This window comes from Lepus europaeus, chromosome 9 (assembly GCF_033115175.1).
Source record: "Lepus europaeus isolate LE1 chromosome 9, mLepTim1.pri, whole genome shotgun sequence".
NCBI lineage: Eukaryota > Metazoa > Chordata > Mammalia > Lagomorpha > Leporidae > Lepus > Lepus europaeus.
Window position 1 is genome coordinate 40417180 of NC_084835.1, and position 21906 is coordinate 40439085.

At 52.6% G+C, this 21906-nt stretch overlaps 1 protein-coding gene across 1 annotated transcript in view; it reads right to left on the reverse strand.

The window, feature by feature from the left end:
* The window catches only part of LRIG1 (leucine rich repeats and immunoglobulin like domains 1), a 118669-nt gene that overhangs the window by 26617 nt on the left and 70146 nt on the right, over positions 1-21906 (reverse strand). Inside the window, exons 4-9 of the mRNA XM_062201230.1 lie at positions 12010-12147; positions 9884-10027; positions 9014-9157; positions 5267-5410; positions 2574-2717; positions 461-541 (exon numbers count right to left, since the gene is read on the reverse strand). Of these exons, the coding sequence (XP_062057214.1) occupies positions 461-541; positions 2574-2717; positions 5267-5410; positions 9014-9157; positions 9884-10027; positions 12010-12147 (795 nt within the window). The remainder of the gene's footprint in view (positions 1-460; positions 542-2573; positions 2718-5266; positions 5411-9013; positions 9158-9883; positions 10028-12009; positions 12148-21906) is intronic.

Genomic DNA, 21906 nt, shown 5'->3' on the forward strand with positions numbered 1-21906 from the left:
TGGCTTCTACCGGTGGGACCAAAAAACACTCCGCCCGGAGAATTCCTAAACACTCTTACTGTTACACTAGGAAACGCATGCTCCATTTGAGATTGCAACGGACTACAAAAACTATAGCTAGGAGCATCAAAAGTCACCAGGTGATACAGTTCTAGAAACTGAGAGGCTGAGGCTCTTTTGTGCAAAGGACAACGAAAACTTGAGCTGTCTTCACTTCAGAACCAAACCCCAGAAAATCTGACAAGCCACCAAGTGGCCAAGACCTCAGCTCCAGGGTAGCAAGGCAGCCAAGCAACTCTGCAGGTGCCTCCAACTTCCCCCAAACTCGGCCCACCCTACACCCGAAGTGCATGGGGCATCCCTGAGGTGCCGTGCCATAGGCCTGTGCATGGCTGCATGTGTAAGGACGTACGTGCGTGCGTGCACCACCCTCACACACGGGCGCCCTCGCCATACTCACAGCTTGCTGAGGTGGTCCAGCCCCATGAAGGCGCCGCTGGTGTCCTCGATTGTGCCCGCGATCTCATTGTGGTCCAGATCCCTGGGGAGAAGACAATGCAGGTTTTTCGGACCGTGCTGCCCCTAGGAAGCTAAATGCAGCCATGTGCACCCCGAGGCTCTGGCGCCAGGCTTGGGTTGGAGGAACGCGGCCCTGGCAAGGCAGCCCGGCTCTGCACCCCTCACGGCGCGGCCTGGCTTCGCAGCCTCCCAGCCAAGGCAGCCCACGCCTCAAACACAAAGCCTGCCCGGCCCAGCCCTGCCTTGCCTATGGCTTCCCAGCTGGCGAGGTCTGGCTCCCGGGAAGGGGGGCAGGGCAGACAGCCCATGGAAAAGCCCATGTGTGTTCCGCCCCTGGAGTGGACAGCTGGGCCCTGGCACAGACAACCAGCCCAAGAGGTTCCTTAAGGTTCCCTCTGCTCACACATCAACTAGAGCCCCAGTTTTCTGGACTTCACCAACAAACTGTGGAAGGCTCACAAAGGAAAGGGACCGTGAAGAGGCCCCGGGACCCCGCCCGGGCCCTCGCTCAGGCCCCTCCTGTGCTGGCCAGCAGGTCTGGAGCCCGGGGCCCAACTCACGAGGCCCACACAGCACTGACTCCGAGCCAGGGAGGACATCTGGGTGCTGAGTCAGACTTGGGACCCACTCGCCAGGATCGGAGAGATTAGGCCAACTCCTCGGCCCAGGCTCCTTCGACAGTGCAAATCCCAAGGCCGATGAGTCAGCCTCCGAGGGCAGGTCACAGCGCCCAGGCGAGACACATCGCACCTGGCGAGCAAGCCTCCCTCCTGCGCACGGTCCGCCCTCCCCAACTTTCCACAGGGCCCTTGTTTCCTCAACTCTCCTCTCCCGAGCCCTTGCAGGCCCAGGCCGGGAGCAGGAAGGGATGCTGCTCTTGGCTGCAGAGAGCCCCTTCAGGAGTCAACGCTGCCAGCAGGGAGGGAGCGCTGCTCAGTCAAACGCTTGCTGTGACCTTTATTTTACAGCAGGAAGCTCAAAGCACTGAGTGTTGGCTGCTGGAAGGGACGTCTTTCAATGGGTTCCTCCCTATTATCTTCATGCTGGGGGAAAAAAAAAAAAAAACAAGGAACCTGGGGCTGGGGCTTTGTGTCCCTGTCTCTGCTGCTAGCCCCGGCTGCCAAGGTTTTTCTCTTTCTGGCCAGCTCAGTCTGAATGTTCCCGGCCTTGTTATTCAGGCCTCACAGGCTGACCTCGGCGTCAATAGCTTGGCTTCCCGGCTCTTTCACACTCCCCAGCAATGGCTCGACATGAAAGCTGGCTCTGCCAGGTGCAGGTGCAAAGGCCTTCCTCCTCCTCACACTGGGGCAGGCCCATCTCTGCAGCAGAGGGTGCCCGGGAGGGAGGCCCCTGAGGCCACGACCACTGAATGCTGAAAACCACACGCCCCTCTTTGAGGGGGCTTTGTGCTCAGACGTACTCGGGACTTCTGTGAAACCAACAATTAGGAAGTCTCAGGAAAGCCTTCCACAGCAACTTCTAGCTACCCCACTGAGAACACAGAGGGAAATGGCGCTGTCGCTTCCTCTCCAGGAACCCATTCCCAAGTGACGTGCAAGCAAAGACATGGGATTCCTTGAGACCTCCTGGATGCAGGGGGTGCTGAAGAAATCCTAACGCTGGGATCAAAAAATGAACCCCAGTATTCCCTTGGCTTAGAAAAAAACATTCCAAACTTAACAATGGAAGTCCTAACTGGAAGGCTCTAGCCCCATGGCTGCTGTGTTGGAGGTGGCTACAGGAGCTCACCATGGGGAAGCTCCTCCCCAAAACCAGAGTGCCAGCAGCCTGCCTGCACCACGCGGGGATGACGGCCTCGCAACCGCAGCGGTTGGCAGTTGTCAGCCTCTGTGAGCACCACTCCAGGGAAGGAGGGAGGGTTTGCTGCTCGACCCGTTCCTTTTCAGGGGATTCTATCTGTGCGGCTTGGCACATGGAACCAGTCAGCAGTGGATTCAGCCCTGACTTGAAGCCAGTGACGATGGGCTTTGCTCTGCTGTGCTCTCTCACTCGGGGGCCCCTCCGTTCCGTCAACCCCAGAGCGAGAGACGTACAAGACGCGCAGGTTCTTGAGTCCCTTGAAGGCGCCCTCGGCGATGTGGCTGATGGCATTGTGGCTGAGGCGCAGGACGCTCAAGCTGCTCAGCTCGGCCAGGCTCTCCTCGTCCAGCCGCGTGAGGTTGTTGAAGGACAGAATCCTGAGCAACGGCAGGGCGGAGCGGGGTCACCGTGAGGTCACACAGGGCTGCCCCCCCCCCCCCGCCCTGAACATACAACACCTGGCCAGGTCTCAGAGAGAAGGACACACAGATGCACACGTGTGCACACACACACACACAGGAATCCAGAGGGTTCAAGTGGCCATGCAGCCAGACCCCCATCAGAGCCCAACATCCACTGAGCCTGACTCCTGGAGTAGTCACACAGACCTGGGTATACCTTGAGCTGTGAGGACCACACAAGACCATGCAGCACGAGAACACTCAATGCTCCAACCCTTCACACTGGTGTCCACGCTGCTCTTGATTCGAATCATGGAAGAAACACCTCTCCAGGCAGAGGCCAGTGACTCTAGGCAGGACCCCCTCAGGTTCTGAAGGTAAGCAAGGGAGCCCCCGACAGACTCCCTCTGTCGGCCAGCAGAGGGCGCCACTAGCTAGCCCCTGCCTTTGGACAGCCCTAGGAGAGCCTCACAGCTTAGCCAGGTCACAGGAGCAGCACTGGGGGCTCCCGCCAGCCTTCCTTGCCTTCACCCCTGGGTCTCTAAGCACACAGGAAACACGCCCTATAATCTTATACTTGATGCACGTCAGCGTCAAGCCCTCCTCCCAGTGCTCCTGCACTCTGACACAGCCCTGAGAGGTTGCTTGGACTGGTGAAGTACGGGAAATCTAGACTGGGACAGGAAGAAGGAAAGCGAGTTCAGAGAAGATTAATGAGTTTTTAAAGGTGGCAGGAAGCAACTTTCTTTGCCTCCTAGAGAAGTAAGTCACGGTGTCTGTCAATCACAAAGACCTGGCAGGAAACCCAAATCATATCCCCACCTGCAATTAAAGAATTAAGCTTCAAAGGACGGCAGGAAACACACACTAAACGGCAAATCCCAAATCTGCATCTGAGGTTACGTGGATATGGGACAAGATGCTAGGACTGGCCAAGGCACACGTCCATGACACTTCCTGCCCCTTCTAGAAGGCACCAAAGGGGATCAGAGGGGAATAGGGAACCCAAAGGCCCACCCCAAAGGGAGTACGCCTCTCCCCACGGCTCGCACCAGGGGCTCACACACCCTCTGGCGTGTCACACAGCACTGCTCCTGCCCTAGCTGTTAGCCTGGCTCAGGCTTGGGGCACTTGAAAGGCCTCTCGCTTCCCCACACCTTGCAGCCCCAGCCAACAGAAAACCAGCATTCTCTAAAGGTTCCTGGTGGGGTCACAGCCCGAGCAAAGAGCTTGTCGGGAGCCACCCAGTAACATGAAATGCACCGGGCAGGGCCTAGGCTTCAGACCTAGTGTCAGGAAGCTAAATCCAAAGTTAACACACAGGAACGCACGCACGCACGCATGCACACACACACACACATCCAAGGAAAGTGAACACAAGCAAAGAGGCAGGACACCTGCTTTTTGCATTAGATAATAATGGATTCATTGAAAGATGAAGTATGAACTCCAGGTCAGTGTAGACTGTGTGTGTGTGTGTGTGTGTGTGTGTGTGTGTGTGAGGGAGAGGGAGAGGGACATAAAGAAGAAGAAAACAACACCAGCTGCGACAATCAGCATGAAGCTGAAACACCCCGTTGAGTGTGCCCGTTGAGGCCGAGAGAGAGAGAGATGGGGCAGAGGCTTGGCACTCAACAGTTGTTCCCGGCAGTGGGTGATCTTTCCCCACAGCCAAGCCTAGAAAATGTTGGAAAGAGAGGAGTAACCCCACCCCCATGATACCGAAAAATAAGCGACTGGGTTAAATTACAATATATTCAACTACATCCAGTGTGGACCTGCCTTCTTCCTCCAAAACCCCATCTTCTAGCCAAGGGATAGAAACAGAGGACATCTGTATGTTCACCGAGGCCTGACACTACTGCTTTCGTGGTCGGTAACCACACTGCAGTGTGAAGGGATGGCCACAGCCTCACCCCCGGCTTTCCGCTGATCTCAGGACACAGGGCTTAACAGTTCCCCAGCCCAACCCGGGAGCGCCATCTGGGAAGCTCCGAAAGGAATGAAGGGACTGGTCAGCTCTGGGTGAAATATAAGCACACAGTGCTGGCGACCAGGTTCTTGGAATGCAACACAGGGAAAGAAAAGGAGCCAAGTGCCTTGGCACCTGGTCTAAGGGAAGAAAGGCGGAAACTGGAAGGGCATGTACATTGTTCCACGGTCCCTGTGTCGCCATCACTTGGTTTCACTGTCCTACATGACACTGATTTCTGTATTTAAGGCCAAATAGCCCCTTCCACTGAAGTGTGTGCTTCTTGGTGTTGCCAGTGACATGCAGTCACACTCAGAACACCTGCACTTAAGAACACCGCTTGAAACTGCCTTCCCCAAGGAACTTTCCAGAAACCCTACAAAGCTACTCCTGCAGCCTCTGCTCCGCTGAGGGCAGACAGAAGCAGAGTGCTAACTCCTCCTGAGACACGGTGCTGCGGAACAGGCCAGGCTAGAGCGTTTTGGGCTCTGCAGAATCCACCTACAGGCCCTGTCTCTAATCACTGTCACGGGCCGAGACTGGAGACACTCACAGCTCATGCAGCTTCTGGCAGAAGCTCCAGCCATCCCGGTGAATGCGAGAGATGGAGTTGTTGCTGAGGTGGAGCTGGTGCAGGGCGGTGAGGCCGTAGAGCGAGCCGCTGTTCACTTCCACCAGGCTGTTGTACTCCAGGTGCCTGCAACAACAGCCACATATGTACAGGATGAAGAGGAGCGCTCATTCAGTCATTCACTGCACAGATGGCCAGCTACTCTGTACTGGACGATATGGTGTAACAATGCATAAGCAAATTGCAAAGTCCACTGTGTGTGTGTGTGTGTGTATGTGTGTTCATGCACAGGAGCTTCGAGAAGACAGGTAAACCAAAAGAGATGCTGGCCAACGCCAAGATACATGCAGTTCCGCAGGCAAGGGGAAGCTTCTTAGAAGTGACTTTTTTTTTTTAATCTGTAAAAGTGAACCAGACAGGAGTTTCAAACAACCACAAAGCCCATGAAAAGAGAAGAAAAGAGTAGACGAGGAGGTAGCTCACGATGCCATCCCGTTCTTACAGATGACGAAACCACAGCTGGGAAATGCTAGGCGGCTCACCTCAGACTCCACAGCTCAGCAAGTCACGAGGGACCAGAACTGACGGAGATCCAGGTGTGGCTGACAGAGCCAGGACTCTGCCCTATTATGACCGGAGACCTGGCTCTAGCTCTGGGGCCAGCTACCTGGGTCTCAATATTAATTTGGCCACTTAAATGGCTGAATGGACCTGAATATCTGTGAGTTGGTGACATCCACAAGTATGGACTTCACAGGCACATTATGGGAACAAACCATAGGACACACGTGAGAATATTAGCATAGTGCTAAGACTTGGCTCTCAAGTTTATTAGGTCAGTAAAAACAGTCTCCAACTAAGGATGACTTAAATGACGCCATTTCAACCTTTTGATGATGCAAAAGAGATAAACATTCAATAGAAACTGTAACCTTCATGTTGAACTTGGAGCTTTCACCTGGCTCGTAATATATAGTAAGATCCTGTATCTCCTGGAGCTGGGCAGCAGCAGAGAACACACTCCCAGTCAGACCCTGGCCATAAAGGGGAAATGACGCTCCACACCACCCCGCGCTGCTGAGCCGGAATAGCCAGCAGGTGACACGGACTGAATGCATGGTTTGTTTTTTAAATTTTATTTATTTGAAGGGCAGAGGGAAAAGGAAACAAAGAGAGATCTCCCAAACACTACTAGTTCACTCCCCAAATACTTTTAACATCTACGGTTGGGCCAAGTTCAAGTCAAGAGTGTGGAACTCCATCTGGGGCTCTCATGTGAGTGGCAGGGACACAATTACCTGAGCCATTACCTACTGCCTCCCATGGTAGACATTAGCAGGAATGCTGGAATGAGAAGCAGAGCCAGGACTGGAACCCAGGTACTTAGATATATGGTGTGGGCATCTCAAGGAGCTTTCTAACAGCTTAGCCAAACGCACACCCCAGAATGCATTTCTGATTTACAGGATTTTGAGCTTCACGATGGGTGTGTCAGAATACAACCCCATTGTAAGTCCGGGGGCATCTGTGTGCTGTGGCCCTGCTCACTGACACAGCACACCTTAGCCAAGCAGATTTCTGTCCCCAAAGAGGGACTAATTGATATTTCACTCTGTGTTTAGTATTACAAGGATTCTAAGCAATCAGATCTTGCTTTCTTCCACCTTATTTTCTGCCACTGCTTAGAAAGACAGTATTCATTTATAAAATGACCTCTAGGGCAGCTCATCACCCCTAATTTGTATGCATTTGTTCAACACAAAACCTCAATCACGGTGCCAACTCTTTCTTCTGAGAATTTACTTCTAATTTTTTTTTTTTTTTTGACAGGCAGAATGGACAGTGAGAGAGAGAGAGACAGAGAGAAAGGTCTTCCTTTTGCCATTGGTTCACCCTCCAATGGCCGCCGCGGTTGGCGCGCTGCGGCCGGTGCACCGCGCTGATCCGATGGCAGGAGCCAGGGGCTTATCCTGGTCTCCCTTGGGGTGCAGGGCCCAAGCACTTGGGCCATCCTCCACTGCACTCCCTGGCCACAGCAGAGAGCTGGCCTGGAAGAGGGGCAACCGGGACAGAATCCAGTGCCCCGACCGGGACTAGAACCCGGTGTGCCGGCGCCGCAAGGCGGAGGATTAGCCTGTTGAGCCGCGGCGCCGGCCTACTTCTAATTTTTAATTTAAATTTAATTTTTAAGGATTTATTTGAAAGTCAGAGTTTGAGAGAGAAAAGGACAGGCAGAGAGAAAGAGATCTTCCATCCACAGGTTCAGTTCCCAGATGGTCACAATGGCCAGTGACAGGCCAGGCCAAAGCCAGGAGCAAGGAGCCTCCTCCTGGTCTTCCAGGAGGGTAGCTGGAGCCCAAGCACTTGGACCATCCTCATCTGCTTTTCTCAGGTCACCAGCAGGGAGCTGGATTGGAAGTGGAGCAGCTAGGACTCGAACTGGCACCCACATGGGATGCTAGCATCGCCACACAGCAGCTTTATCCATTGTGGCACAACACTGGCCCTGTGAGAATTCTTTTCAAATCTGAGCCCACCCAGCCTGGATTCACAGTGCAAAATGACAGCTCTAGGGACATCAAGTAAAAGCATTTTGAATACGTGAAAGCGCAGGTCCAGCCACTTCAAGGCGGAGCAGGAAGAGAGTGAGGCCCAGCAGCGGGCAAATGTCCCTGCCCTATGGGGGGGGGGGGGGGGGAGCAGGTGGGCAGACACAACGGCAAGGTGCCCAGGACTAGGCCTCCTCTAGCTTTGATCTCATTTACAAAGACAACCTGTAAAGGAAGTAAAAGTCGTGATACAACTGTCCTACTGAGGGATGTATGGGCTGTCATGAACCAGTTAAACCACTGACCCTAAAGCAGAAAATCTCAGAAGGGCAAGTAAAGACAGTGACATGTGCGTTAACTTAGAACTGGCCACTAGCAACACTGAAAACAGAAAGAGCAAGAAGAAAAACCTTAGGAGGTGGACTGCTTCTTGGAAACACTGAGGTTCGGGGGCAGAGGCAGTGAGGTGGTCAGTGACCACTCTTCCCACCGCTATCTGATTTTGTTTACCTGTGAGGGTACGCAGCTCCTAAGTGTTTTAAAATAGAAGGTCAGTAATCTCGCCTGTGCTTTTGTTTCCCATTAAGCAGGCAGGCAAGCAGGCAGGCCCATTCCGCTGCGTACACATCTGGCTGCTGAAGGCCCCCCCGCCATGAGCTGCACATCTGCACCGGGTGACTTGGCCAGCTCTCAAGATGGAAATCCATCTCCAAGGACGAGCCATGGCACTTCTGGCCACCTGCACGTCACGAATGTGAAGCCCACGATGTCAAGAGAAGGCCTTTCCTGTGGATGCAGGCGTGGAAAAGTACACTCTGCAGCTCCATGTGCACCAAGGGAGAGAGTGCAGAGGGTGGGCTCAGAGAAACGGCTCCCCCGTCCATCTCTCCCAACCGACCCCACCTAATCCACTGAACTCACCCCAAGAAGTCTTCCTCATCTGCTAGCCAAAAAACCCCTCAGATTTGGCTTGGTCCCCAAAGACGTGAGCTAGAACCAGCTGAGGTCCCAGCAGGCAGGAGGCTGGGCCCAGCTGAAGCCCTAGGGATCCACAAAGGCAGCAGATTCGGTCTGGAGCTCTGCCCTGTGCCTAGCATACAAGCACGTGTGCACACTCCTATACAGAGCAGGCCTGTGTCCCTGGCTCCACAGCCAGGCCAGAGCTCCAGCCCACACTTACAGCACGTGCATCTTGGACAGCCCCCAGAACGCCCCATCCGTCAGCTTGCTGATATTGTTTCGCTGAAGTTTCAGCACCTCCAGGCTGTCGAGCCCTTGGAAGGTGAGGCCCTCGATTAGCCGAATCCGGTTCCGATTGAGGTCCCTAGAGAGAGAAAGCCAACAAGGTCATGGCATCCCACAGGCATACGCCCCTCCGACGATCATTCCTAGGTGGGTGCTGCTGGCCTTCTGAGCCAGTGAAGGAGTCCCTGGGAATCCAGGACACGCACGAGTCCAGCGGGTCTTTGCCCACTACGCAGGTACCGAGGCTGCCATCTAACGCCACTGAGGAAGGAGGATTTCAGGGAGCAGCCAGCGTACATGCACTTGTACTCCCATCTCCCCCTCCACGCTTGGCTCTGCAGCAAGCATGTGGGTGAGCCTCAGGAGGTGGACGTCCTAGTGACAGAAACCCCCAGCAGATGCCTCAACCCAGGAAAAACACAACCACTGGGCAACAGTGCTTTCCACTAAAAACCACACGGAAACCTCTAAGGTACATGACAAGCCAACCCAGGAAGCCTGCCCACAGGCGGTGGCATCCTACAGCTGGAGTCCACGCTGCACGCTCGCTAGGAAGTGGCCAGGAGACCAAGCGCACGTACACTCGGCGGATCCGTCTCGGCAATCCGAGGCAGCCTCCAGCACCAGGCCCGGCTCCTAATTTGCTTTTATTAGGTGTTGCCACAGGGCCATTAGTGATAGTTTACGCAGAACCTCACCAAGGGAGAGTGAGGAAGGGGTCGCATTTAGTAGGAGGTCCTCTGGGGAAAAGCGGCCCCCATAAAGTTCAGCTAACCTTAATTAAACTGCAGGTCTCTGTACTCACAGTTGTGTCAGCCTGGGTAACTTGAATGCTTTCACAGGAAGCTGTGTGATCCTGTTTTTGCTCAGGCGAAGAGTCAGCAGTGACCGTGACAGACCATCAAATGCTCCTGACTCCAGGGTGCCGATGCGGTTGCTCGCCAGGTTGCTGGAACGATTCAGAGGAGAAAATGTAGTGGTCGGGAGGAGGCCTTCCTGTTCCACTGGACCCCCGACCTGGCCCAGAGGGAGAGGTTCCCACGGAGACCTCTGTCCTCGGGAGGCTTCCAGGTGGGGACCCAGAGAAAGGCAGGCCTCACAGCAAGTCTCCTTTAAGATCGGACCGTACTTTCCTCTGGCTCGCCCAGGAGCACGGGAGAGTCAAGGACGTCCACCTCCAACCCTCCTCACACGCCAGCCCTGCCGCCTGGTGGCCGCCCCAGGAGCCATCTGCAGGGTTCCTTCCACCACCCAAGGCTGATGGGAAAAGTCGGGGCAAGCAGAAAGGCCACGAGAAGCAAGGACAGAGTCAACTAAAGCATCTGGAGAAACAGCATGTAGTCTTGCAGCGCATCTGCTTTGTGTGATGTATACAGGAAGTACGTTTAAGCCAATTCATTCAAATAATCCTAGCGTGCCTCACAGAAACACCCTAGGTAAAGGGACCTGGGCAGAGTCCCTCAGAAAGCCAGCAACGCTCCTGAGTTAGGCACACGCCCCTGGCACCTCCTCTGACGAGCCAGGACGGTAGATCCTGCTTCTCAAGACCCACTCCAGCCTCCAGCTCAGGCCGCTGCACCTCAAAGCAGGCGGACTACATCAAGCAAGGAGACAGAAAGAGGAGAAACAATACGGCGGCCATCCCGGGAGCAGCCGTTGCCAGCATCGCTCCTTTGGCCTTCCCCGGACAGATAAGGTTTTCGGACTGAGTGAAAGGGACAAAGAGCAGAGGGAGTTTTCTTGCAGAGAGGGGGGAGGGAAGAAGGCCCCTCTGCCTGTCTCACAGCAGCCACCCAGGACAGGGCGCGCGAGGAGCTGCACGGTTTGTTCTTCACACTCCAGATTAGCGAGGGACAGCCTGTGCGATGGAGCCGCACCGGCCAGTGGCTGCCAAAATAGAAAGTCCCTCGTGCTCTCGTGCAGGGAGAAAAGGTCACTGCGGTTCAGTTCAGCAGCTGACAGCTTCTTTGTCCCGAGCAGGGGAGCGTCAGGCCGCAGCTGCACACCTTCTGAAAGCCCCCACTGGGGTTCCACAAAGGCCAAGGCCCCCTGTTCCCCATCCTGGCGCCTTGGTGCAGCCTGAGGAAGCCATCACTCCTCTCCCTCCGTTGGGGAGACTTGGGAAGCTTGTGTGTGAAGCCTCCTCCTCCCTGCAAAGGTGGGCTGCAGTGACCCCTAACCCAACTGTCTCCGTCTTCAGGAGCAAGGGCAACACGGGCACGCAGACGCTCGTGTGACGGGGAAACGCCTCTGCGGCCTGAGTTTTCAGTCTCCTCCCCAAAGCAACCTTTTCCCACCAACAAGTACTAGAATGAATAGATTTTAGCTGCTGCCTTCTGTGTATTTGCAGTTCCGTGGGGGACAAGGTGTTCAGAAGGGGTAAAGACAAACAGGGAAATCTCAGAGGTCCCGAGAACCCACAAACATTCTAACTGCCCTCCCCAAGTAAGCCCGCTGAGTTGTTTTCACGGTGCATGCCACCAGAAAGATGGGCCCTAGGTCTCCCTCCCATGTCACCCCAGAAAACCTTCTCTTGAAGCTTTTCTGGGAGGCCACCCTGGGAACAGGGCAGAGAACAGGGCCCGTGGTCCAGACAGGCCTGCATTTGAGTTCTCCAAGCTCTTCTCTGACCACTGAGCCCCCTGCCCAGGAGGACACCCCTCTCCCGACCTCAGCTTCAGAGCTGGAAACATCAGACCACCACCAGATTTGGAAACACTCTCTGAAGAGTTCAGCACAGGACAACAGAGCTGGGTGCCTGCTGCTTGCCCTGCCGTGCAAAGCCAGAAGCACGCACCATCCTCACCAACTCAGCCGAACCAAGGCTGAGAACAGACACCCCCCACCCCTTGCCCAGGCCTGGGCTCAGGGGGAAGCCACAGCCAGTGTGGAAGCAGAGCCCCAGAGTGGACAGCACCCAGAGGCACTTACAGCTCCTTGATGCGCAGGCCAGGCGGAAAGCTGGCGCTGCGGACTTCCGTGATATTGTTGGAACTCAGATCTAACACCTCCAAGGAAACGTATGCCTTCAGCTGACTCCCCTCCACGTTGCGAATCCTGTTGTGTTGCCTGGAACACACAAAGGGGATGACTCCAGCATTTCTTTTTGCAAAGCAAATGTTATGTGTCCCATCCCGCTGCCTTTGCACACTTTTTCCCTAGCTGCTTTACTCTTTCATAAAATTAGAAATGCAGTGACCTTCTTTTAAAGCGAAGATGCCCCACCTCTCATCCCCCTGGCTGGGTACTAGGCAGAACACTAGATCTTTCTGTCGGGGCCAAGTTTGTCTGTCAAGGTTCTACGCCTGAGCTGCTCTCGCCAAGGGCAGGAACACTGAGTGATAAATCGAAGACCACACAGATCAGAACAACACGACCAGAACCCACCGATCCGTTGACCAAGCAAGAAGTGCCTGGTGCCACCCAGCCAGCTCCAGGCCAACTCCTGTGTATAATCTTCAGAACCCAGGCCAAGCCCATAACTTGTAGGGCATCGGAGCTGAGTTTAATACAACTTATCACTTCATTACATGTCTCACATTTTACCGACACCTACTACATGCCAGGCAGAGAGATAGACACACAGAATTAAAAAAAAAAAATGACAATGACAAAACCCTGACAATCTCAAAGGGGACAAAAAGAGCTATCTGTTCCTGACTCCACCCTTCCCAGCTTTCTGCCTAGGTTTTCTCATCTACGAAATGGGGCCACAGCCCTTCGCTTCAGACAGGTGGCCCACACAACCTAGAGCAACTGGCAGACGCTCCAGTGGGTGTTCAGTGTGGACCACTTGCCAAGAAAGGCATTTTCCACCACGGCTTGTTTGCCCTTTCAATCCCCTGTCAAAGCCCACAGCCAGACCGCCCACTCGCCCATTGTGAACTAGCAGAAAGACGAAAGCTGCTCATCAAAGCAGGGAGGAAATGCCCTCTCGTGGGTTAGGCTCCACCTGCTAGATTGGAAACTCCCCAGCCCTAACTCCAGTGTCAGGCACTGAAGACCAAGCTGGGGGTGGGGTGGGGGTACCCCTGGGCCTCCAGGTTCCAGGCACTCTCTCGGGGCCAGTTCTGAGTACGCAGGGTTAGGTCTCGTGCCAATCAAAGCATTCCTGAACACAACACAAGCAAGCCAGGCGTCGCTTAGCAAGTGACATCCCCTTTAAACAAACACTTGACCGAATCAGTTCCAAGAGGCAGAGACAAGCACCTCTTTCCCAGAAGCTCTGGGACTTCTCATCCACCGCTTTGTTGTTTTACACAAGTCTCCCAGGCCCTGAACTCCGAAGTCCATTTACAAGGGCACAGCTCTGAGCACAGAGAAACTTCTTGGAATCAAAGGACTCTCTCCCTTCACACCCGCCCCAACCAGCTACTTCCCTCCAGTTCTTTATTAAGTTATTTAAGAAAGATGGTCCCTTCAGTTTTCTGAAGAAAGGGGACAGAAAAGAAAAGAGACCCTTTATTATGTAAAGCATGGAAGGAAAACGAAATAAAGGCCACAGAGCTGGGTCTTATCCGGGAACTCTGAATACAGTACCAGGGAGCCAGGACAAGAGGGAGACCTCTGCAAACAGAGGGGGCGGGGCGCAGCCCAAAGTTGCACAAAGAGGGCTGTGCAGAGGCGAGGCCTCGGGACAGCTGCGAGCCTGCGACACCACCCTCAGCCCTGCCTCTCTCCTCCCGTCGTTCGTCTTGCACTTTTTTTTCCTTCTTTTTTGTCAGTGGGTGTATTCATGGGATCAAACACATTCTGGGCCCCAGGTCTGGATAAGGGCCCCGTGAGGAAACCCAGTCTCATTCACACACTGGAAAACGTTCCTGGCTCAGCACAAGAGGCCGCCATGGAGATGGGAAACCCGGGTGCATGGGAGAGGGGCAGCAGGAGGACAAGGAGCAGGGGTGGGGTGGGGGTGCAGCGCTGCTGCAAACAGTGGGGCACATGTCTAAGGGAGGACGCTGAAGCAGGGGGAGCTGGTGGGGCAGTTGGGGCCAGGCCAGCAGGTGCTTCCCAGAGCAAGCTAAGCAACTGGGAACTGCTCACCAGGCAAAGTTACAGGTCCTAGCAACACAGAGACAAGAGGATAAGGGGAAGGGGTGGGCACAGGAGGTGGACATCACACCTGGGGGCCATCACACAGTGACCCTAAATTCCCCGACTCAGAAACAAAAGCTAAGTAGGTCATTAGCTAATTAGATTATTAGGCTACCGGCTACAACTTCGGTCCTTAGCCACTTCGGAGTCGAACCCTGACCCAGCAGTCAGAGAGACGCTATTAACAATGAGTCAGCCTGGCACTCAGAGTCTAAGAGACGTGTAAAAACATCTCCCTGACGAGGGGCTGACATCTAGCACAAGGGCAGTCCTCTGGATCCACGGGCTCCCCAGCTTCGGATCCGACCAGCTACAGCTATCTGGGGAAAATGCTGCATCTGTTTTTCTTCTTGTCAGTTCTCCCTAAACAACACAGTGTAACAACTCTTTACACAGCGGGTACTCTAAGTGATCCAGAGACGACACACAGTGTACCGGAGGACATGGATAGGTTTGAAGCAGACACTCTGCCATTTTAAGTAAGGGATGGAGCATCTGCAGAGTTTGGCATCCACACGTGTGAGAGTGTATGAAGGGACCTTAGAAAGCTCATGGAAAAAACAATTAAAGAGCTTTGTTTTGATGCAAAAAATAAAATGAAACCTATGCAAAGATTTTTCACACTATGCCCTTTTCATCCACTTTTTGAAGGCCCCTACTATAAAAAACCCTCACGGGGTAGATATTTTGGCAAAGCAGGTTAAGCCATGGTTTGCAATGCCAGCATCCCATATGAGCATGCTCCACTTCCAGGACAGCTCCTTGTTAGTGCACCTGGGACAGCAGAGGAAGATAGTTCATGCACTTGGGCCCTTGCCATCCACCTGGGAGACTGGGACAGAGTTCCAGGATCCTGGTTTCCGTCTGGACCACTGCCAGCCACCAAAGTCATTTAGGGAGTGAACAAGTAGACAGAAGATCTCTCTCACTTTCTAACTCTGCCTTTCAAATAAATAAAATAAATCTGGAGAACAAAAAAAGAACCCTTACAGTTCAACAACAGAAAATAAACAACTCAATTAAAACACAGGTAAACGGGGGCCAGTGCTGTGGCATAGTGGGCAAAACTGCTGCCTGCAATGCCTGTTTCCCATATGGGCGCTGGTTCGAGTCCCGGCTGCTCTACTTCCAATCTAGCTCTCTGCTATGGCCTGGGAAAGCAGTACAAGGTGGCCCAAGTCCTTGGGCCCCTGCACCCCTGTGGGAGACCTGCAAGAAGCTCCTGGCTCCTGGCTTCAGATGGGCGCAGCTCCGACCCATTGCGGACAATTCAAGAGTGAACCAGTGAATAGAAGACCTATCTCTCTCTCTGCCTCTCCTTCTCTCTCTGTGTAACTCTGCCTTTCAAATAAATAAATATTAAGTCTTGCCCATGTCCTCCAAGGCCCTGGGGATCTAGCACATACCCACTCTTATTCCCACTTCTCCACTTGGACACCCAGCCCCACACTGGCCCTCAGACACGTCAGCACTTAAGGTCACCTCTGTGCTTGCTGTTCCCAGTGCTTTGGAGGCAGGCTCCCCGACCCCCCCAGGGATTCATTCGTCTCGTGCCCTCAATTAGGCCCCCCTGGCCACCCTTTCTGAAACCACCACCCATTCATGTATAGGCACGTGTACACACACACACACACATACACACACATACACACACACACAAACCTTTCACCTCCTTGCCTGCTTTATTTCCCTTAACAGCCCTATCACCTAATAAACTCAGTATTTGCTTGTTTCTGGTTTAACATCGCTCCCACTGGGATGTGGTTCCACAAAGACACAGATGTTGTTCTGCTTTATTCTCTACTACGTTGCTGGCCACTGGGCACAACGTAAGGCACACAGTAAGAGCCAAATAAATACTTGAGAAATACATTACAAAGGGTGAGCGCAGACAAAGCAAGAAGGCTGAGGCTGGAAACAGACATGAGACCCTTCAGAATTTAAGCAGCAGAAAACCACAGGAGTAGATGCATTCAACCGGAAGAACCCAGAGCAATGGGACCAAAGTTTTCCAAGTATCCTGATAGACCACTCCAGAGACTTCAACACTGCCATCCCCAGCTGCAGGACATACACGCCACCTTTTGCTCTAGCCTGTGGCCCGGGGCCCCAACCAAACCATCCCTGAAGCCCCTGTGCTCAGGAAAGCCGACTTCAAAGCTCTGTGCGTTCACAGAACCCTGTGCCTCCCTTCCCGCCCAAGCAAAACCCACACTGCTGTCCAGGGGTCTGAGAACCTTGCCAGCCTGACCAAGGCTGGGGTGCCCTTCCGGGTCTGGAGAACGGCACAGCACTGTGGGATAATGTGCAGTGAGCGTTAGCCGGGCCGAATTCAAACCCCGGCTACCGCTCTTGCAAGCGCCCATCCTGCAGGAGCCCCATGTGTGAACTCGGCAGTGAGGTTCCTGTGATGGGACCTGACGTGTAGCAGCTGCTTCACACAAGTTCTTGTTGCCATCAGTCACAGAAGAGATGCTCTGGGAAAAGACCGAATGAACAAAATGAAGGAACGATTGGTTCGCATCTAAACACCTGCCAGCACACAAACAGGCCTGGCTCACCTCTTCAGAACAAAGGGCGACTCAGAGCTCTCTTAGCTTCCCACATGGGACAACCAGCTGGGGATGGGCAAATCTAGCCACTGGCAAGACCAGGCTGTGTCCGCAAGCCACATTTGAAAGCCAATCTGAGACTGCACCTTCTGCAGGACACAGGGTAACTGCAGATCCCACGGATCCCTTGACAGGGGGCTGACTTCCCCTCCTCACTTCCTCAGCTACAGGGACTCAGTGCCACCCCCACCCACCACCTCCCCGGCCCTGAGGTCATCGGCCAGCTAAGACATCTGCTAGGAGGCTCCCAAGGCATCAAGGGAAGAGCAAACAGTCAGCACAAAGGGGCTTCACACAGTTCATGGAAAAATCACAGGAGCTTTTAATTCCATTTTCCCTGAACTTTCTGAAACCCCTCATATTCGAATCCCCACAGGGAAGCCCTCCCACCTCCTACCTGAGAGTGACGGCTGTGAAAACTGCCTTTGAACCTCACTTAGCTCCGCCCTACTCTGCCAACCACAAGTATACACGTCCATCATGTCACCCCTTTAATGCTACTAACCGCCCAGTTCCCAAGAAGATCCATGCTAGTTTTCATGACCTCTGCATCCTGCTCCAAGTACTTTTTTTTTTTTTTGCAAAGATTTATTATTTATTTGAAAGGCAGAGTTACAGACAGGCAGAGCCAGAGACAGAAAGAGGTCTTCCATCCACTGGTTCACTCCCTAGATGGCCACAATGGCCCAAACTGGTCCTATCTGAAGCCGGGAGCTTCTTCTGGGTTTCCCACCAGGGTGCAAGGGCCCAAGCACTTGGGTCATCCTCTGCTGCTTTTCCAGGTCACAGCATAGAGCTGGATTGGAAGCACAGCAGCTGGGACTCAACCAGTGCCCATATGGGATGCTGGCACTGCAGGCAGAAGCTTTACCCACTATGCCACAGCGCCAGCCCTGCTCCAGGTATTTTTTTAACAAGAGCTGACCAATCACCTAACACCACCAAGCACATAGCAGTCTCAGGCTAACCCATCACTGAAATCACACAGCAGTCGAATGAGATAACTACTGATTAAGTTCAACTTCATGCACATGGAGACATCAAAGCCCAGCAACTTGCCTGGGGGTCACACAAGTGGGAAGCAAGAGGAGCCCAGAGGCAAGCCCAGGGGAGCTGGACTCCATGCTCCCATCCCCCAGAGACTCCCAGCAGAATTTTAAGGGTACTACCCCAGATATCACCCATAAACCCTCAGCCGGGCCTGGCTCCATCTGGACGTTAGCTGGCTATCCCCAGGTTAGCTCAGACTGGCCCATGTGGACACTCATTGACCACGTGGCCTGGCTTATATACCAGCCGAAAGGGGTCCTACAGGAGTAGCAAACACGCATGAGGTTTTGTGCAACCAAATTTTGGCCAGTAAGGCAGATGCAACTGTGGCTCTAATCACTTTGGAAATTCTGGGCACTGAGAACATAACTGCTCCCTGGAGACGGCGTCTTTGCAGACCTACACTGACGGAGGAACAAGTGTATGTACCAACAGCAAGGGGAGCGCTACAAAGGCATTCACTGAAATTCACACACACACACACACACACACACACAAAGGGTGAGGATGGTGCAAGGTGAAGGGACAGGGGTAACCTCACTGGCCTCACCAAAGGAGCGCTCCAGGCACTCTGTGCATTCCAACAAAATGAGCGATTCCGCAGTACAGGGGCCGGAGAGGGGGAAGTGTGTGCCTGCCTGGTCACATGGCATTCGCCTCTGTCCAGTGTCAGTTTACCGCTCGGGCTGCCCTCTGGGGTGAGAAGAACTTAATACAGCTTTAGTCTATTAAACCACACCTGTTAAAGGCTTCAAAAATAAAATCAGTCTTCAAAGGCAGAGAGTGGGCAAGATAAGCTCTCCCCACCTGGCTACATTTTCAGAGCTGATGTTAAATTAGACAGTGAAACAGACGGAGGCATTTGAAACCAACATTTAAAACTTTTTATCAGAAGTGATTGTTCCACCATGGTTCTGTAAAAGCCTGGTTTACAAGGTACTCCCGTTAGTGGTGGGAAAGACCCCATGTCACAGATAACAGCCAGGAAGGAAAGGCTGAGCAGATCAAAGGCCGCAGGGCCGAGGGGGTCAAGTGCATAATTTCTGGTTCCTGAAATTATGTACCTATTGTGCACACCAGGAGTCAGCACACACATTTTATAATGGGCCAGATGGTGACTGCTTTAGACTCTGTGGGCCCTACAGTCTCTGTCACAACTACTCAACTCCACTGTTGTAGTATAGAAGTGGTCACGGATACTATCAAAACCAGGGTAGGGAACCTCTTTCCTGCCCAGGGCCACGTGGATATCTGTAACACCATGCGAAGGCCATACAAAACTATCAACTTAAAACATAGCCTGCTATAGATTTACTGCATTTTGAGTTCTGCCTGTGGTAGCCTTGGTAGAGCTGGACCAAATGGTTTCGTGGGCCTTATATGGGCCATGGATTGGACATTCCCTACCCCTGAAAACCAATGAGTGTGGCTGTACTCCAATAAAACTTTATTTACAAAAACAGGTACTGGTCCAGCCTTTAGCCCACTGGCTGTAATTTGCTGACCTGGTCAACTCCATGGCAACCAGTTTGGGCTTCCAAAGAGTAGGGACCAGATACTAACTATAGCTCTAACGCAATTGTGAAACTGTGTAAATCAACTCTTTCTCTATCTGGTGTAACCGCTTGAAGCACTTTCTGCTACACCATTTTCCCTCAGAAGCCCACATCAGATCACCAATCACAAGCTTTTCTGCCCAGTGTCTCTCCATTTTTTTTTTTTTCCCCAGAAAGTGGAATGGAACAAAAAGCTACACCAATATTAGGTTCCTGAAAAGATGATCCAGGCTCCTTAGCAGTGCCAGCAGAGACAGACGGGAGAAAGGCGTTATCTTAAAGAAAACAGAGGTCCACACCACAAAGACTTGCTCCTTTTGATCCCGCCTATCAATCCAAAATACTCTGAAGCTGTCCAAATCACCAGTCCTAACATCCACCCAGACAGGTCCTTCAGCTTGGCCCCTGCTGAAGTTTTTGAGTGTGCCTTTCACCACAAACAACCGGTCATCCATAATTTTATTTCAAGATTTAACTTTTGATATGTCTTTCCTAACAAATCAGCAAAATCCAGATTATAGTTCTTTGTCTCACTTGAACTTCTGGTTTAAAAACTAGCTTCATACCATCTAGCCTTGGATAGGAAAACACTGTAACATCCCAGCCATACTCCAACTCCCCACAGTGATCCTGCAGACATAGTTAATCAAACTCCACACACCACTGCCTTAGAGTACCCACAGCACTTTGCCCATCACAGTCTTGGCTTTGCAGCCCCACTAGGACTCCACACAGTAGCAGCCCACACACTGGCCACTAATGGCAAGCACTCAAAGACCCGATCGCTGCTGATGAAGGCCTGCATGCGTGCTCAGTGCAGCTTAACATATCCTGCACATCATTCATACAACAAGACTAAACATGAGACCCTGATACTACTCAATATCAAACTCACCACAGAGCAGAAGGGTGTGTTGCATTACTGCAAACATCTGAGATGTTAACCATTTCAAGAACACACAAAACAGTGATGTCTCTTCTGTTCAAAAAAAAGTAACAGCACCCAATGAGCCTTATAGGCATGCTCCGACAGTCATACTGCTTGTGAATGCATACATGGGAAGTGTACGACTGGAAGCGTTTTACAAGATGCCTGTGCCTGTGAACCCACAGCACCCCAGAAGCCTCCCTCATGTCACGTTCCTAACTGTTCCTCTCCTCCATCGCCCACAACTAAATGCCCCCATTTCTGTGCTCTTCATACTAAGCTTCCCCGTATGCCAGAGGACTCCCCTCTATCCCGCTACATTACATTTCTGAGACACGTGCAGCCTCTGCATTAGCAGCAATTCACTCTTTTCTGCCACCGCACAATATCTCCACTGGAGAGGATTTACAGCAGTTAACGTTCTGGAAGCCTTCTGTCAAGCGACAGGGACTTATTTGCCGTCCAGGCTACTGCAGAAGTCAGCACTGTGAACACGGACGTGTCTCCTACCGGGGCCCTCTGGTGACTAGCTGCACGCTTCTCTGGCAGGTGTGCAAGCTGCAGACACGGTACTGCTGCTCAGGTCATGGTGTGAGCCGACGTTTGGTCTGAGAAGACACTGTCACTTTTCGTTTTTCTTTTTTAATATTTTATTTATTTACTTGAGTTACAGACAGAGGGAGAAACAGAGAGAAAGGTCTTCCATCCACTGCTTCACTCCCTATATGGCTGCAACGACCGGAGTTGGGCCAATCCGAAGCCAGGAGCCTCTTCCTGGTCTCCTACGTGGGTGCAAGGGCCCAAGCACTTGGACCATCTTCTACTGCTTCCCCAGGCTACAGCAGAGAGCTGGATCAGAAGAGGAGAAGCTAGGAACAGAACTGTTGCCCATATGGGGTGCCGGTGCTGCAGGCAGAGGCTTTGTATGCCACAAGGCAGGCCCATCACTTTTCTTTTAAATTGAATCTCCAGGACGGAAACGAACGTGACAAACCATTTGATCCAAGTGCCCTGTTGCATGCTGCTTCATTCCACCTCGTGCTCAGATGCCCTGAGTGGTCCCCTTTCCTGCAGATTTCCTCCTAAAAAGCATAGGATTATAGCCTGGAGCCAAAGAACATGGCCAAGCCAATCTAATCTTCTCCAAGCGACAAACAGAATCAGTTTAACCAAAAGTGAGGGCCTAATGAATACCAAAAAACAACAGCAGCAAAAGCAGGATGAGTAATTCTTAGTCCCAAACTGGCAAAGCAGAAGGCAGATGTACCAATACTAGGTCCAACGCCCACATGCAGACAGATAAGACAATTTTTTTTTTTTTTTAAGAACAAAGGAGTTCAGAAGAGCATTCCTTCGCCAACCTAAGGAAGTTTCCCTTCTCAGAATGACAGTCGAAAGCATCGCCCTCTCATTAGCCTGCTATACATCCATCTTCTTAAAAATGGAAATCAAAACCATCTGTTCTATTGCATAAATTGTGAACTTGCTCGAAGAAACCAATGTCTCTCAAGAAATGGCCCGGCCTGGGTTATTTGCTGGACAGGAAATGAGAATCAGAATAAGCAGGTCTCTCCCTCTCTCTCGCCGA